This window comes from Amblyomma maculatum, chromosome 1 (genome assembly GCF_055883805.1).
Source record: "Amblyomma maculatum isolate TAMU_Amacu chromosome 1, ASM5588380v1, whole genome shotgun sequence".
NCBI classification, from domain to species: Eukaryota; Metazoa; Arthropoda; class Arachnida; order Ixodida; family Ixodidae; genus Amblyomma; species Amblyomma maculatum.
This window is the reverse complement of record NC_139344.1, coordinates 257,956,817-257,972,926: the sequence shown is the minus strand read 5'-3', so window position 1 is coordinate 257,972,926 and position 16,110 is coordinate 257,956,817. Positions and strand designations below refer to the sequence as shown.

At 47.4% G+C, this 16,110-nt stretch overlaps 1 protein-coding gene across 1 annotated transcript in view; it reads right to left on the bottom strand.

Moving 5' to 3' along the window:
* Positions 1-16,110, bottom strand: part of sls (sallimus) — a 208,793-nt gene that overhangs the window by 160,414 nt on the left and 32,269 nt on the right. Inside the window, exons 43-77 of the mRNA XM_084590954.1 lie at positions 15,314-15,457; positions 14,083-14,733; positions 13,461-13,604; positions 13,259-13,356; positions 12,934-13,108; positions 12,056-12,199; positions 11,435-11,701; positions 11,149-11,354; positions 10,789-10,885; positions 10,234-10,377; positions 10,022-10,106; positions 9,637-9,812; positions 8,926-9,069; positions 8,357-8,528; positions 8,148-8,245; positions 7,603-7,746; positions 7,284-7,485; positions 7,050-7,117; positions 6,837-6,980; positions 6,439-6,608; positions 6,255-6,354; positions 6,026-6,169; positions 5,831-5,954; positions 5,622-5,755; positions 5,305-5,470; positions 5,051-5,119; positions 4,800-4,968; positions 4,636-4,719; positions 4,438-4,540; positions 4,028-4,159; positions 3,809-3,900; positions 3,223-3,501; positions 1,594-1,752; positions 1,089-1,218; positions 1-140 (exon numbers count right to left, since the gene is read on the bottom strand). Of these exons, the coding sequence (XP_084447080.1) occupies positions 1-140; positions 1,089-1,218; positions 1,594-1,752; positions 3,223-3,501; positions 3,809-3,900; positions 4,028-4,159; positions 4,438-4,540; positions 4,636-4,719; positions 4,800-4,968; positions 5,051-5,119; positions 5,305-5,470; positions 5,622-5,755; positions 5,831-5,954; positions 6,026-6,169; positions 6,255-6,354; positions 6,439-6,608; positions 6,837-6,980; positions 7,050-7,117; positions 7,284-7,485; positions 7,603-7,746; positions 8,148-8,245; positions 8,357-8,528; positions 8,926-9,069; positions 9,637-9,812; positions 10,022-10,106; positions 10,234-10,377; positions 10,789-10,885; positions 11,149-11,354; positions 11,435-11,701; positions 12,056-12,199; positions 12,934-13,108; positions 13,259-13,356; positions 13,461-13,604; positions 14,083-14,733; positions 15,314-15,457 (5,498 nt within the window). The remainder of the gene's footprint in view (positions 141-1,088; positions 1,219-1,593; positions 1,753-3,222; positions 3,502-3,808; positions 3,901-4,027; positions 4,160-4,437; positions 4,541-4,635; positions 4,720-4,799; positions 4,969-5,050; positions 5,120-5,304; positions 5,471-5,621; positions 5,756-5,830; positions 5,955-6,025; positions 6,170-6,254; positions 6,355-6,438; positions 6,609-6,836; positions 6,981-7,049; positions 7,118-7,283; positions 7,486-7,602; positions 7,747-8,147; positions 8,246-8,356; positions 8,529-8,925; positions 9,070-9,636; positions 9,813-10,021; positions 10,107-10,233; positions 10,378-10,788; positions 10,886-11,148; positions 11,355-11,434; positions 11,702-12,055; positions 12,200-12,933; positions 13,109-13,258; positions 13,357-13,460; positions 13,605-14,082; positions 14,734-15,313; positions 15,458-16,110) is intronic.

Here is a 16,110-nt window from a genome sequence, read left to right as displayed (position 1 = left end):
CTTGAGCCAGTAGACATCCAACGGTTTCGATCCTGAGATCTTTGCGTCGAGGCGGACCAGCTTTCCGGCTTTCGACGAGACGTCTTGGATGGTTCGGGTGAAGTTGGGTGGCACGACGCCGCTGCGTTGCTCTCGCCTCTCTGTTCAGACACGGACAGTGTTGATAAACTTAGAGCAGTTGTAAAAAAAAAAAAATAGCACGCTCTGACCACACACCAGGCACGTTATTCGCTATTGGCAATTTTCACGAAATCAACGCCACGCTGCGCTGGCGCCACGAACTAGTTTAAGAAGGATTGGAAGCGCGGAACACTGCGGCCGCGTCGCGATCCCTTCGGCCGAGAACACACTCGGCAGTTTCGCACTGCGGATATTCTTTCGACAGAGTGGCGTCTAAGAGAAATACCTACAGTAGAGCTACGCGCCTTTTTGTACGCGATGAAAAACTGCGTTCAGGCTGATCCCCTATACGTTCGTCATCTTGGCTGGACTGCGGTGCTGCCTATAGTTCGTTAAAATTTCCTGTAGCAACGGGGACGAGTGCTCCTTATTATCACTCGCATAATTATTTCTGGCTTGTGGAAATAGTGCACCCATGGCGTGCATTTTTGGTCCACAGAAAAAAATAGAAATCACTGCTTTGCGTACAACAACTTAGTCATATCTTTCTTCGAATTCTTTTTAGCTAGAGTAGCATGACAAAGCAAGGGCCTAATTTGATATGAAGTCAATCATCTCTGATCGACATTTTCTTCCTGTCCGGCGACAGCAGCGGTTGATGCTTGTTTAAGAATCCGATTGCCTCAGCGTTATAGCCTTGTGCAAAAGAGAATTTGGCTATAAGCTTTTTCTCGCGAACTGTTTTGCACCCAACTTCTCTATGGCGACTTTTTACTATTTGTGCAACTTTCTGTTCTAAGCGAATGAGAAATTATTTCCACGAGGCTTATGCTATGGCAACTACAAGCACTGGCCGCGCTGTGCGGAGCGCAAGGTTCCGTGGGTGTTCTAAAACAGACGCGACAGGCTCTTTTAAAAGCGTGCATTTAATTAAGAAATGAGGAGTCGTATACGAAAGAGGTACGCACCTTCGACAACCAAGTTGGCGGATGATTTGGCTGAGCCGCCACGGTTTTCAGCTTTCACAGAGAAGACACCGGAATCTTCCACGTACACTTCGCGGATGATTAGCGTGGACGTACTGTCGGTTGTCACAATCTAAGCAAATAAAAAGAAGGGTGCAAACGGATAATGTTAGAGTTAAATGGGTATTCTTATCGGCGCGGTCAATAAAGAGAGCACATGTGAAGCTGAACGACTTTCCTAAAGGCATAGTGCTGTGTGCGTGTTCCATAGTTAAAAAAGGTGAGAACCGAGAACTGTGTTTCTGGCTTGTTTTACTTCGAAATTGTCGTAAAAGATGTCTCAGTGGTGTTTTTTGGCTGTTTCTTTAGTATTCTTGTTTATTTTTTTGATGATTCAGCACTGGCTGAGTTTCGATCCTTGACGCATGGTTTAACGAAACTTGTTTGCTCGTCTCTTTATTTAGCAAGCGTTCTTTTTGTGCACCCGAGGGAATTCGGGGCTACTGACCTGGAAGTCCTGCGAGGGCTGGATAGGGAAGTTCTCGCGGTACCAGGTGATCTTTGGCGCCGGGTGGCCAGTGAACGTGCACTGGAACTTGGCTCCTCGGCCTTCGTCCACACGACACGGCTGCAGCTTCTTGGTGAACACAGGGGCTTTCGCCGGTTCCTGCCGCGGATGCAAAACAAAACGGCCGTGCTATTTATAGGGCCCTTGGAGCTCATCCATCCCGCCGCCTCTGGCGCAGTCCCCAACTGGCTGCGTTTCGAGAGGTTTCTGCCGCGTGACCAGCTCCGAACTGCGACAGGCTGTTGTGTGCCTGGCGATTCGGACAGCCCACTGCTTGCTTTCTCGTCTTGCATCGTTCGTTTACTGCTTTACAGGAATAGTAGGAACTACGTGCTCACCACAGGAACTGGTGGTGAGCACTTAGCTTTGCCCTTCGTTCTTTGCGGTAATTTGTTTCCACGGATGGCCAAGCACGCGAGTGGTCGAAACTATTTTATCGAGTGGTCGCGATCTCTTAAAGCACACGCCACGCTGGTTTCAAAGTGGCTTCCAATGAGGCTTTTAAAATGCAGAAACAGAGGTGGGAAAATAATTGGCGTAGAAGTTTTTACTGCTTGTTTTTCTCAATGTAGAACTCAAAGCATCTAATGCAATTGATTCACTTGTTTGCTTTTAACCAACAAGATACCACTTTCAGCCACCACAAAATTCATCGAAATGGGAACTAGCTCCGGAACTCCAACAGCTTATAAAGAAAGCTAGTTGGCGCTTAGGGTTCCTGGTAATTTATAAATTAAACAAACAAACAAACATACAAAATAGCGCCTATTGCCACTCTTGAAACAGAATCCTGCGCTTTTATTGCAATTATATTTGAGTGAGTCGCCTGGCTGACTTGCATACGTTGTATGTGAAGAGTTCTTTGGCTAGGTGAAATTATCCCTCTCTCTCTCTCTCTCTCTCTTATATATATATATATATATATATATATATATATATATATATATATATATATATATATATATATATATATATATATATATATATATAAACTGATTTCAGCATGTCCCTGGCATGTGAATGCGAGGGAGAAAAGAAACACTTTTCATTATGGCGCACTGGCAGCGGTCGGGATCATAGCGCGTCGTAGAGGACGTCCGCCATGATCGTTATTTCCTTTACCCGCGCGTTTTTGATCGCTGTCAGTGTGCTCACTTCTTTTCTCTTTTATTTTGATAATTGAATTCGAATTGTCGCTCAGGTTTGTGGATCCACAGACGCAATGATAATGAAGGGCCCACATAGTCTTTTGAGCAGTATTGCTTAAGGCTATCTCTATGATCATAGTTATTTCAGCGCAGAAATGACGACACAGAAACAGACAAGGGCAGGATGGCGCCATGTGTACTTCTTGCCTGTTTCCGTGCCGTCTTGTTTGCGCTTAAAAAACCATGAGCATGAACTAACTAGTCCCACAACGCATTTTACCGCTACTGGTGTGCTGTCATCATATAATGTCATGTACTGATGCAGTCAATAATGTTTTTCATCGCCAAAGTTTTCAGAGCAAATAACAAATTATCAACTCATCAGTGATGTAATGCGAAGTGCATGAAGCGAATCTCTCACCACGGGTCCCTGGACGCGCTGCTCCTTGGTGACTCCCTTGTGCTCTTGCTCGAGCGTTTCGGTGAGCGTCTTCTTTCGTACGATCTCGAGGTCGCCCTGCTGTTCCTTCTGCGTCTGCCGCTGGGTGGTGGTGTGAACCTCGCGGCCCTGCACCACGGACTCGGGCGAGATGCCGGTAGCCCCACGCTGCTGCTTCTCGGCCTCGGTCTCGAAGTACTTGGCCATGTACTGCGCCTGGGAGCCCGTCTCCACCTTCTTCTCGCCCGTGCGCGCGTCGTACTGCGTCGCCACGAAAAGGAGAGTCGCTGTGACCTTTGTCTCCATCGCTCGTCGAGAAGCTGTTTTACATTCGAGCTCACTGCTTGAAAATGTCCTCAATACGAGCGTATGAAAGCTGCATGACGCAAGAAAAGCTTAATTTATCATCGGTTTACGTTCCGCCTGCTCACAAAACCGCAGAGAAGCAGGCAAGATACTGTGAGTTTCTTTCATATCAGTTGTATTTAAGAGTCTACAAGTGCGAGATTTATAATAAACAGAAGACCGATGTCGACTGTTTAAAAATTTGTCATGAAAACTTGCTCACGTAAATCGAGTCGGTCTTGAACCGCTCCACTTTCGGTTTGAGCTTCTCGAGTTCCTCCTCTTCGATCCTCTTCTTGATCTTTTGGTGTTCGCCTGAAACAAGTACCAAAAGAAAGAATTGTTCTTATTGTTATGAAAATTTTTAAATAAAGAAACGCTATGCTGAGCAATTTAAACGTTTATCAGAAACGCAAATAACGGCGTAGCCTATTCCTCGTACCTAGTTGGCCCTGTTCAGTCTTCCAAACGTCGATGCGGGTGCCTCCAGGCGTAAGCTTCTCCTCAAACACTCGTTGTAGTTCAGTTTCATGCCGGTATTTCTGATAAGACTTGACGTCTTGGTCATACCATGCTGCGAAAGAAGTGAATGGCTGGTTAGCTTTCTTTGATTACGCTGAAATTGGCTAGTGCCAACATGCGGTTTCGGTGTGAATCCCGCGCCTAAATAGTCCCATGCAACCATTGTATCTATCAGGGTAGATGTTCGGGAGAGCTAGTTTGTCATCACAGAAATACAGCGCTTTGAAGATAAGGGCAAACACAGAATGGATTTAGAGTCCACTATATGTCTGTTCTAGTCTTCAAAGCGCTGCATTTCCGTCATTTTACCCATAAATGAAGATCACTCACGCTTTGGAGAATGCTTAAGCACGGCTCTGTAGTCATCGAACTTAGGCCGGACTTCAAGAGTGGTGAAGCAGTAGGCTTCGCCGCAGAAGTTTCTCGCAAAAACCTGTGCGGTGGTGGAAAAAAAGGCAGAGAGATCATGTAAAAAGAGAATTTTAAGCTACGGCAAAAAAGAACGAGCTCGGAAAGAGGAGTGCTTACTTCTACTTTTCCTTGATCATACTGGCGGGACTTGGGTATGTCCAGGTGGTAGATACCGTCGTACGTCAGCTTGTATCTTGAACCCTAGGTGAACGTAACACGGCTTGCTAAGACTCACTGTTCGTTTGAGATATGCTAATTAACACTAATGCGATATTACTTACAGAGATGACCGTGTGGCCGTTGAGAACCCAGATGAGCCTTGGCTTGGGATGGCCGATAACTCGGCACTGGAACTTAGCCCATTCACCTTCGACGACCACTTGAGGTTCTGGCTTCATGATGAACATGGGAGCGCTTGGTTCCTCTTCCACTTCTTCTTGGGTTTCAGTGCTGAAAGTAATTTTGAAATACTAAGCACTCTCAAAACTAGTGAAATCAGTGGGAAATTTCAGACGAAGGAATGAAAGCTCACCGCTGCCAGGAGGCTTCCATTTCAGCGATTTTCTTGACGCCATCCTTCATGTCCTTAGGAAGTTGGGTCCTAGAGAAATCGACAAGAGTAAATGTAGATATGAACTCGTTAGAACTGATGAGTTGCTATGGCATTTTGAAGAAGAGCAGCGCATAAATTTGTGTGTCTTCCTTCAGTCCTCGTCCAAGTCGCGCTGTTCTTCAAAATAGGAACTAAGAGCGTGCTGTTATTCTTACACACTATGTTCTTCTCACCTGTAGTCCAACTTTGGCTTCGCTGTGCACTTGAGTGTAGCCTGAGTTTGGTCCTCGCCAACATCGTTGACGGCCCGAGCAACGTATGTGCCCGAATCCTCAGGGTACACGTACAACACATCCAATGCAACGAAGCCGAAGTCGTGTGTTGTCTTGAACCGGTGGCCTGAAAGATTCGGACAAAGAAGTGTCTAGCGCGATGGGAAACAACATCGCTTTTATCTATAAGGTTGGCACGGTGTCATTGCTCGGTCTAACAAAGATACCTTGCTTCTAACGTCACAACTGCCATTTAACAATAATTAAAAGTAAAGTACCCGATCTCAGGGGTTGTCCGTTGTGGTACCATTCCACCCTTAGCTTTGGATCGTTGATGGGCTCAAGGCGGCATTCGAAGTGAGCCGAGTCGCCCTCATTAAGGTTCTGCTGGGGCTGAATCTGGGTGATGAACCTAGGTTGGGAAACAAATTGGCGAAAAGTGTTTAATGCAAAGTCTTCTTGTTAAACTGCCCAAAATCGTTTATACCTGGGCTTGACCGGTTCCTGCTCCTGAATAGTCTCTTCCTGTGGCGTCGGGTACTCCAGGTCGCGCAATTTGTCGACATTCATACCCTCTGGCAGCTGGCTGTCCATGATGATGTCTTTCTTGGCTGAGAACAGAATCGCACGGTCGTTAATTTTACCATTTCATGCTGTACGTGGGAGACAGACGGAAGCTCACCTTTAATCTTGAGGGTCGCCTTGGTCGTGTCTGAACCCCAACGGTTCGTAGCACGGCACATGTACTCTCCAGAATCCCGAGGAAACAGCCAGTCGATGTCCAGTACCACGAATCCGAAGTCATCGATGGTGTGAACACGCGTACCTGCACCAGTCCAGAGTGGATTAGATACAAGTGGAAAAGTTGCGCTCGATTCTAGTTTTACTACGCCTTGCAATGCACAGCTCACCCGTAACGAGGGGACGTCCGTTCAAGAACCATTCTACTTTCATGTTCGGATCTCCGACTGGTATGAGCTTGCACTCGAAGTGAGCGCTGTCACCTTCCACCTTTCCGAGTCAGAAATGAAAGCCGTGTTAAAATTGGCAGCACGTTGGTAAACCTAATGTTCATTTGTCATTGTAAGCATTTACCTTGTCGAGGAGCGATTGAATTTGCGTAATGAACTTTGGTGGTTCCTTCTTATCGTCGTCATAGATCTTCTCTTCAGTTCGGTACATCGATTCTTCCAACTTCTGAATGCTCTCATAGCCAGATCGGAATTCTTGAGGTAGCTGCGGTTCCATCACGATTGACTGCTTGCCTGGATAATAGAAACGCTCATCTTACCAATTTGATCAATGTTTTTTTGCTTTTTTTTTGTACGACGACATGAGAACAAGTGCGTCAGCATAGAGCATGTGCAAACGCTTAATAAAACCTGTGATAAATCGTTAGTCTAAATGTGTTATATAACATCAGTAGACAGAAATGTTCTCGATAAGGCTTGTTTCAAAGTTGGCAGCATTATGTAATGAAGTTTAATGCCTACCCTTGACGTTGAGCTTGCAGGAGACCGACGCTTCGCCATTCTTGTTGACGGCTCTGCATGTGTAAACACCCGAGTCTCGTGGGTAAACTCCGGCCACTTCCAGAATGACGTAGCCGAAGTCGCTGATTGTCTTGACTCGAGAGCCTGAGGAGAGAACGCGTACAAAGCGTGTTACCTTTCGATGCTCTCTGCACAAATTCCTTTGCAACGTACCCGTGACAAGCGGTCTGCCATTGTGATACCAATCAACTCTCAGTGTAGGGTCGCCCACAGGCGTCAACCTGAAAAGGAATAGAAATTGGGAAAGCGGGTACATTAACCTTTCTACGAGATAAACATATCATCGGTAAGTGCGGTTCGCTTGGATCAGCGCGTACCATGCTCTTAGGGAGCAGGTGAAATTGAAATGTGTAAAACGCTACACGTGTGGAACACCTGGGTGCGCACCTGCACTCGAAATGAGCCAGTGAGTTCTCTCCCAGCGTTAGGTCCTGTGGCGTGGTGATGAACTTGGGTGGCTGAGAGGTGTCCTGGTCCGCCCACTTCTCATCGATTCTAGCCGAGGAGATTTCCTCGAACTTAGCGATCTTCTCGATGCCTGTGGTCATGGACTCCGGCAGCTGTGTCTCAAGGATGACACTACGCTTTCCTGTAAGAAGAATGTTTTCTTCTGTTTAACTGGAAACGCTGTACGTGTTTAGCGGTTCAGCTATGTGTCCTTCGAGGAACGCAGATTTTTGATGGCGCGCTGCGTGAGCCACCTTACCTTGGCACTTGAGGGTGCACGTGGTGACGGCCTCGCCGAAGCGGTTTCGAGCGCGGCAAGAGTAGACGCCAGAGTCCTCTGGGTACACAGGGCTCATTTCGAGCACCACAAAGCCAAAGTCGTTGATGGTTCGGATTCTTGTTCCTAGTACAGGGATAAAACAAGGAGCAGAATTAAGTTTCAGCTCATTGCACACCCCATTTAGATCCGATGTAAAGCAATTCACTGCTGGTATGACTCATGTTTTGAAAGCAAACATTGGTGAAGTATCGGTGCATTTGATGCTTGTCAGTGTAGAGACGATCCAGCCTCTTCAGTGACGTAAAATCTGGACTGTATTTCACGAACAAGAAATACGCACTTAGCATAGCTGCATAAGCCCTTTGTAAGAGCGTTAGGTCAACATCGAGGCAACTTATCCCCGTAACTTATTTTCTGTACTTAAGTTCAAAGCTGCAATGCGAGAAAATTTGTATTATTTTTGTTTTCCTGCTGATTGTAGGCGAGTTTCCATTCATCCAGTATGCTGTGCCCTGGTCTCTCACCTGACATCAGCGGCATGTTGTTCTTGAACCATTCTACAGTCAAGTCCGGATCGTCTGTGGGCGTCAGCCGGGCTTCCAAATGGGCATTGTCTCCCTCCCTGCGGGCGAAGGAGAGAGAGTGTGTTGAGCGTAATTGTGCGGTGGCGTGTAAGGAGCGGCTAACGCTCGAGCAACCGAAAGGAATAGGCAGTTTTTGGCAAATGTCGTACCTCAGGTCCTCAACGTTAGTCAGTGGCACGGTGAAGCGAGGAGCCTCCGCGGGTCCCTCAGGCTCAATGACCGCCGCAGTGCGATACAGGCTTTCTTCAAGAGCTATGATGTTCTGTGTCGCCGAGGCCATTTCAGGGGGCACTTGAGGAGTCAAAATCAAGGAGCTCTTGGCTGCGAAATGAAAAGTATCATCAGGGTTTTGCGGGGATATGCCGTTAGTTAATGTAGTTACATGCTCTGAATAGCCGTGGGAGCTTGAAGACGTCACGATTGTTTCTTTAGAAAGTACAGCATGTAAGCACCCTTTCCCTATGGATCCTCTTGAAGAATTCTTCTCTATCTGGTGCAGTATATTTATTTGGGTAGCCTTTTTTCACCTGCATTTAATTCTCGGTAAACATGGTCCTTAGAACAGCTGAACGTGTACACTATGCTGACCTCCGAAACTGCGAGTACCCCTTGTTTGTTCCTCCTGATAACTGCCTTCAGGCTTTTTTATCCTTACAGACATGAAATGCAGTACTTATCACGTGGTTTAGAGATAGTTGTATTAAACCCTTGTGCTTACACTTGCACTGGAGTGTGGCGCGGGTCACATCTGAGCCGAGCTTGTTGGTTGCCTTGCAGACCCATTCGCCGGAGTCCTCTCCGTAGCAGTACAGGATGTCCAGGATAACGATGCCGAAGTCGTGGAATGTCCGGAATCGATGACCTGCAGGTGATTCGATACATGTTATACGAGTATCCAGGGCCGGTTCCGTAGAGCGCTCGATCGCTCAGTAGTGACCGCGTCAACGCTTGCGACCAAATGCGGTAGCAACAGCGGATGCGATTCCACATACAAAAGTGGTTGCATTCGTGCGGTACACCGCGACGAAGAAACCAACGAGGATTGGAGTGACCACCTGTCACAATGCGCTGTAAAATGTGGTGTAGAACTAGCGATCATAGTATGTAGCAAGTTTGCTTTGAATTTCAACTTAAATTGTTCCTTGATATGCGGGAAAAGAGGAGCATTTGCATGCTACAAGCGTCACTGGTGCAACCCTACCTGAGCGCGAATCCTCTCTGTGACGCATAATCTGATTGCAGCCAGCCTCGCCAGAGGTGGGTTACAATTCACAAGAAATTTCAGTGTCGGTTGGCGCAAATAATCAACTCGATGGTGCGTTCCATTTCTCGTCCAGGCTCCTCTACTTTTTACAGTTATCATAAGACTTCTGGGTTGTATTCGACAATGGTGTCGCCTCTTAGCCACTGGATGCTTTGCGTAACATACCTGAGCGCAGTAGCTGGCCATTGAAGTACCACTCAACCGTGAGGTCTGGATCGTTGACCGGTACCAGCTGGCACTCGAAGTGAGCGCTCTGGCCTTCGACCAGGTTTGTGATGTTATTCAGCTGCGACAGGAACTTGGGCGGCTGAAGGCGGGTCGCCTCCATCACGGCAGACGTCCTATAGTGTGGAAGAACACGGAAGAACGAAGATATGTAGACATTACTGTTTCCACGAAGTAATACAGTAGAGCCACAGCAAACATTACGCGGCTCCGGCGAACTAAAGCCGTGCCCGGCTCTAATCGCGAGAGTAGCCTTCTTTGTCATGGCTGTGATCACTGTTCTTACTTGTGCTTAAATCTATTAAATATATTTGGCGGTCGTTACCTGGTCAGAGCCGAAGCGCCTTCCAGTTCAGCGATCCTGTCAAGGGATTGTGGCTGCAGCGAGTCCCTGAATATCTTGCCAGTGCCTAAGGGGAAAACAAATATATTTGCAATTTAAATTGCGGCTATTGCGTCACCGGGTGCGCGTTAGTTGCATGGTCACACGTACTTATAGGGCACATTAACAGCAATAACACACCACGAGGCGCTTACCTGCGCACTGAATGGTGCACTTGGTTGCGTCGGAGCCGTATTTGTTGGTGGCTACGCACACGTAGTTGCCAGAGTCTTCGGCGTGCACGAAAGAGATGTCCATCACAACGTAGCCGAAGTCGCTGAGTGTCTTGATGCGAGAACCTGAAGAAAGAAAATGGGCGGACAGTTGCACCGCTCAGTCACCAGTTTTTGTGCACGTCAGATAGCCTTTACAAAATCATTAAAACAATTCACATTAGAAAATGGTCACTTTTCGTCAACATGACAGCAGCAAGAACAACGTTACTGCGCTTTATGCGTTTAGACTGCGTAAGGCAGTGAAGACGAGTGAGCGTGTATTGGGCACCTGAAAGACAATTTTCGTACAACTTGTAGCAGCGGCCAACAATATGATGTGCTGACTGCAGCCTCTGAAACTTTTTATGTCACCTCATTGTTAAAGACGCAACGTTCCTGTTAACCACATTAACCGCAACCTACTCCCCTGTTCTTAAGGTCACAAAAAGAATCACCTAGGCTCGCTTTTTCAGCACGAAAATTTCGTATACTTACTGTCGCGAAGTGGCTGCGAGTTTTTGTACCACTCGACCTTCATATCTGGGTCGCCAACAGGCACCAGGTGGCATTCCAAGTGAGCGCTGTTTCCTTCCTGCGAGAATACATGTTACAGCAGACGGTGTTAGAAGTTGTCTGGTATCTTGAACATGATCGTGCAGCGGTTAGGAATTAGCTAAAAAAGGCCAGCTACTATTTCCTAGGACGTCTACTAAGAAAAACTCCCGCTATAGAGATCCCGCCTTTTTGCTGTAAAGAACCATGTACCATTTTGTACCCACTCATCTTGCTACCCTATCTCAGTGGGAGACTGAAGCGATATCATCTCTGACATTTCTCGGCTACTAAACGACGAACCTTGAGGTCTATGAGGTTCTGCAGCTGCGTGGTGAACTGCGGCCGCTGTCCCTTGGTCTTGTCGGTACATTCGAGGTCGACGGTGACCTCGGCCTTTCCCCACTTGTTGGTGGCGCGGCAGGTGTAGCGGCCAGAGTCCTCCAGCACTGTCCCCAAGATCTCGAGCACCACCATGCCGAACGCGTGGACCGTCCGGATGCGGTGCCCTGTGACACAGCATTCGTCATGCGTCTGCCTCTCAACTCTCGAGGAAGGAAATGAAATCATTTCAAGGACCAGCGGGCACCTGCTTTGAGGGGCTTGCCGCGGAAGAACCATTCGACCTGCATGGTCTGGTCGCCGACTGGCGTAAGCGTGGCCTCGAAGTGAGCGATCTCGCCCTCGTTCAGGTCCTTCAGGTTGACGAATTGCGATGTGAAGACGGGCGGCTGCCCAGCGGCTTCCTCCTGGATAACTTCGGGCACGCGCGTCAGCGACTCCTCCAAGTGCTGGATGGACTCGAGACCCTTGCGGCCCTCCGGGTGCAGCGTGTCCTCCTGTACACCCTTGCGGGCTGCAGCGAGACAGTGCAGGTGAGAACTGGCGTCTGAGGAGCCTACTTGAGAGGCGCCTCGCCAGGATCAGGACGCGGAAAATTACAGAACAAACAAGCGACTGACGGAGAGGCCTCGTCTGTTTCAGACAGATTTTACCATCGTGCATTTTCATTCCATATATTTATAGGTTTCTTGTGTAGTTCTTTGTCCTGCTCAATCCTCTTAAAAGCTTACTTGCCGTTTGTAGTTATTTTCGGTGTGTCCAGCTCAGTTTCTGGCACGAAAAAGATGGGCTAATAGATTACCCGCACTCAGTTAAGGTAAGAAGAACGCAATAAAGTGCTGCGGCACATTTCGATGCTGATACTTACTCAGGCACGTGATCGTGGTCGTGGTAAAGGCTTCGCCTGCGGCGTTGCTTGCACGGCAGGTGTAAACGCCGGCGTCTCGTCCCCAGAAGTCGGTCATGGCCAGCACAACGAAGCCGAAGTCGTGGGTCACGGTGTACCTTGACCCTGAAAAATTAGACAAGCAGCCTTAGTGGTCACTTCATGGCAGATGTTTCACGGCTGTTTCAAGAAATCTAGGCAACAGAGTTTCACCCCCAGGCTTGCCAAGCATCACTAACACTGAAAACATTGTTAGCGATGCTTTCGAACCCGACACTTAATTGATGAACTTCTCTCGTATCATTGAATACTCTCTGAATAACATTTTTGTATGAATACCAAAACTAAGATTATCAACCGACGTGCGACTGCTGGTTGTGAAATATGAACACACATCTGCACTACGTTCATATTTTTTGCTCGTCAAAGCTGGCTTCACTGTGTCACTCAAGTGCAGGGTGTGAAGCCAATCGTAGTGTCATTTTAACAACCTCAAACAAAACCCAGATTATTGCCACACCTGACACTTTCATGACTGCAAAAATGCAACGCACTATTTCAACGCCTAGGCGCGCAGCACTTTTGTATCTAAGTTCGAACTTAAGGTTCGAACTTAGCGGTTCGACTATGGGACAGACCAAGTGAGAAGTATTTGCAGCTGGACGTGTTGGTGCATGGTTAGAAAGACACAGGAGCGCAAGAACGGCACACGGACGTAGAAAAGGAACATGACTACCGCTCATCCCGTTTCTCTTCTACGTCCGTGTGCCTTTTTTTGTGCTTATGTGTCTCCTGAGACAAATCAAGCTGCTACATTTAAAGTACCGTGCAAGCGACAAACTAGGAAAAATGAGCCCTACCTGGCGCAAGTGGTTTCCCGTTCAGGAACCATTCGACCTTGAGCTTCGGGTCGCTCGCTGGTTCAACCTTGCACTCGAGGGTGACAGGGCTACCTTCTTGGATGGAGAAGTTTGGCTCAAGCGGCACCACGAACACCGGGCGCGGGAACACCTTCTCAGCCTCTTCGACGGGAGCCTGCAATGGGCATGCGATTTTTTAGCATCTGATGCTGTGTTATCGAATCTGCCGTCTGGGTCTGGTCATTGCTTCGAAGTTGTATGTAAAAATTGTGCTTGGAAGCGATCATTCCTTCGCAGGTTCTGAAATTTGGTGAACAAAGAGTACCTGGTATCTGGTTAAGTAGGAAGTCTCCAGTTCCTGGACCTTGGACAGTCCCTGTGCGCCCATTGGATGAAGAGTATCGGACAGCACGCCGCTTTTTCCTGAAAGAATTTTTGATTTAGTTCCCTTTTTCTTTTGACAAAATTAAGACATTAAAACGTAAGGGAGCGGAGTGGGTTTTGAACTTCGTCAGACAAAGATGTACCTTGGACTTTGAGAGATCCGGTGGTAACTGCTTCACCCTTCGCGTTGCGGGCTCGGCATGTGTAGATGCCGGCGTCCTCCGGGAATGCGTTGCTGACGTCCATTGTGACGAAGCCAAAGTCGTTGTTGAAGTTGTACTTGGAACCTGAATGCGGTAGAAAGGGATATCAACTTTGCTGCGGCTGCGTGTACAAAACACCTCACACGGCGGCATTTCGTGCTTCTAGAAGGTTCGCTATTATTCTCAGTTTTTTTTTTTTTGTTGCAAGGAGCTCTATTTTTTTTGTTTTGCTACACGAACGATATATTTTATGTTGCTATGTTCCATTCGTCAGAAGAGCTGCTTATCGTCTCATAAATGAAGAAATAAAAACAATCGTCTCAGTCATACCTTTACAGAAGTTTTGTACGTTTTGGTTGTTCAGATTTATAAATGAGAATTACTATTGTATACTCCGCCGCTAGTGAATTTTTTTTTAAATCAAACAATAGTTTGACGTTGAACCTAACGTGCTAACGTGACGCATATAACAGCACTGTAGTTATGCAAATCGCGCTATGGATATTTTGATGGGGGCATAATTACGCTTGTTCATGAAAAAAGCGTAAGTAGATGAGCTTACCGGCAGGCACTGGCTTGTTGTTTTTGAGAAATTCCACCTTGAGCGTGGGGTCCTTGGATGGCTCCACGCGGCACTCGAAGTGCGCAGTCGCACCCTCACGGATTTCTAGGTTGTTGAGGTGCGTGATGAACACTGGACCCTCGTAGTCTGGCTCCGGCACGTACTTCTCAGGCGGCACGTACTCCTCCAGCTGACGAATCTTGGGCAACGAGTCGGGATGCTGGGAAGCCAGGATGATATTCTCACGGCCTTCAACCTTGATCGTGCACGTCGAGATAGCTTCGCCGACATCGTTGGTGGCCTTGCAAGTGTAAATGCCAGAATCGTCCGGTCTAGCGCTGGATATGTCCAAGGAAACCAAGCCGAAATCATCCGTAGGCTTGACACGAGTACCCATGACCAAAGGCTTGCCATTCTTGAACCATTTCACTTTAAGCTTGTCATCGTTGGTCGGTTCAATGCGACCTTCGATGCGTAGGTAATGGCCTTCAACAGCGCCTTCTATGTTGTTCAAGTGCTGCACAAACACTGGAGCAACCTTTGGCTTCTCGTCAGACCACTTCTCAGGTATGCGGCTCGAGTCGTACTCAAACTTCTGTGTCTGCCTGTACGCCTCGGGGTGGTGGGAGTCAAGGAGCACACCGGCTCGGCCTGCGCCAAGGAAACAATTATCTCGTGACCAGCTCCTGTGACGCGCGAACAGTCGGCTACATACCAGTGAATTTACTTCGCCATAACACCCAAATTGAGTCATTACACAGCAGCGAACTAAACAAATCTTCAGTATTTATCGGAAAGGTCCGCATTAAGCTGTCATTGCGTATTTGATAACATGGTTAACGACTATGTAACAAAATGTGCGTTTGTTTGTCCAAACAAAGGTCTAGATAAACTTACGATAATAAAGGTCCTGGAAACTGCACTATTCCTGGCTCCGAATGAACACATAAGTTGGTGCGAAGTTTTCAGCGCTAGTTTCTTTCCCTCTCGCGTTACGTTAGGTTACATAAGCAATGAAATATATGAAATAGATGTTCTCTCTACATTACTTGGCGTATCGTAAAACACTATTATTCCGCGATATTAATTTCACTTTTAACGCATCATATATTTTGCCACGTTCGCAAAATTAAGGTCCACACTATGCCCACACGCTTCTGTCTCTATTATATATATATATATTTTTTATGACAATACACAGAATTGTGCATTCTGTAGAATTTCTACCCACCTTTCACTCGGAGGGAAGTTGAAGTGACGGCTTCTCCTGCCTTATTAACCGCTTTGCACATGTAGACTCCGGAGTCTTCAGCGATTCCCGACACGATGTCTAGGGTCACAAATCCAAAGTCGTTGTTGGGGATAAGCCTCGAACCTGAAAATCAGAACGAATCGCTTGATTCCTCCGAACCGATGTCTACGGGAGCATATAATTTCGGACAAGAACGTGCGCCAACAAATTTGAGCGACGATCTTTCGGGGGCTTGGGTAAAATAGCCCAGGTTTATTTACTTGACATTTGTGTTCACACTTAGCTTTCGTTTACTCAGTACAGCCGTTTGTTTAGACCTATCTACACTGTCTTCGCACGATTATTCTGAGTGTAAATAGCGTTCGTGCCATGGAGTAAGAACTATTCAGGCGCTGATAGCCGGCCGACGGCGCGAAAATATAGGGTGAGGGTGAGGGCTAGTGGGTACGCGTTATGTTCCATAGCGCAACTAGAACACAAGGGAGAGAGACATGCTATTGTGTCTGTCCCTTGTTTTCTATCTGCGCTATAGAACATAACGCAACAAAATATTTTCTTGATGACGCCATGAAAAGGGACCCATCAAACTATACGGAGATGTTGCCCCCGTACTGTAGGCGTTGCGGGGCAAAGTCGCTCGGTTGCAATATTCTATCTATACTCCGGCATTTTGCCGGTGCCGTAGTTTCAGACGAACATGCTCTGACTGAGGTTTAAAACGCAGCGCTCGATCCGTGCAAGTCTGGTAGCCGAATTGCAATTCAATACTTCTTGCC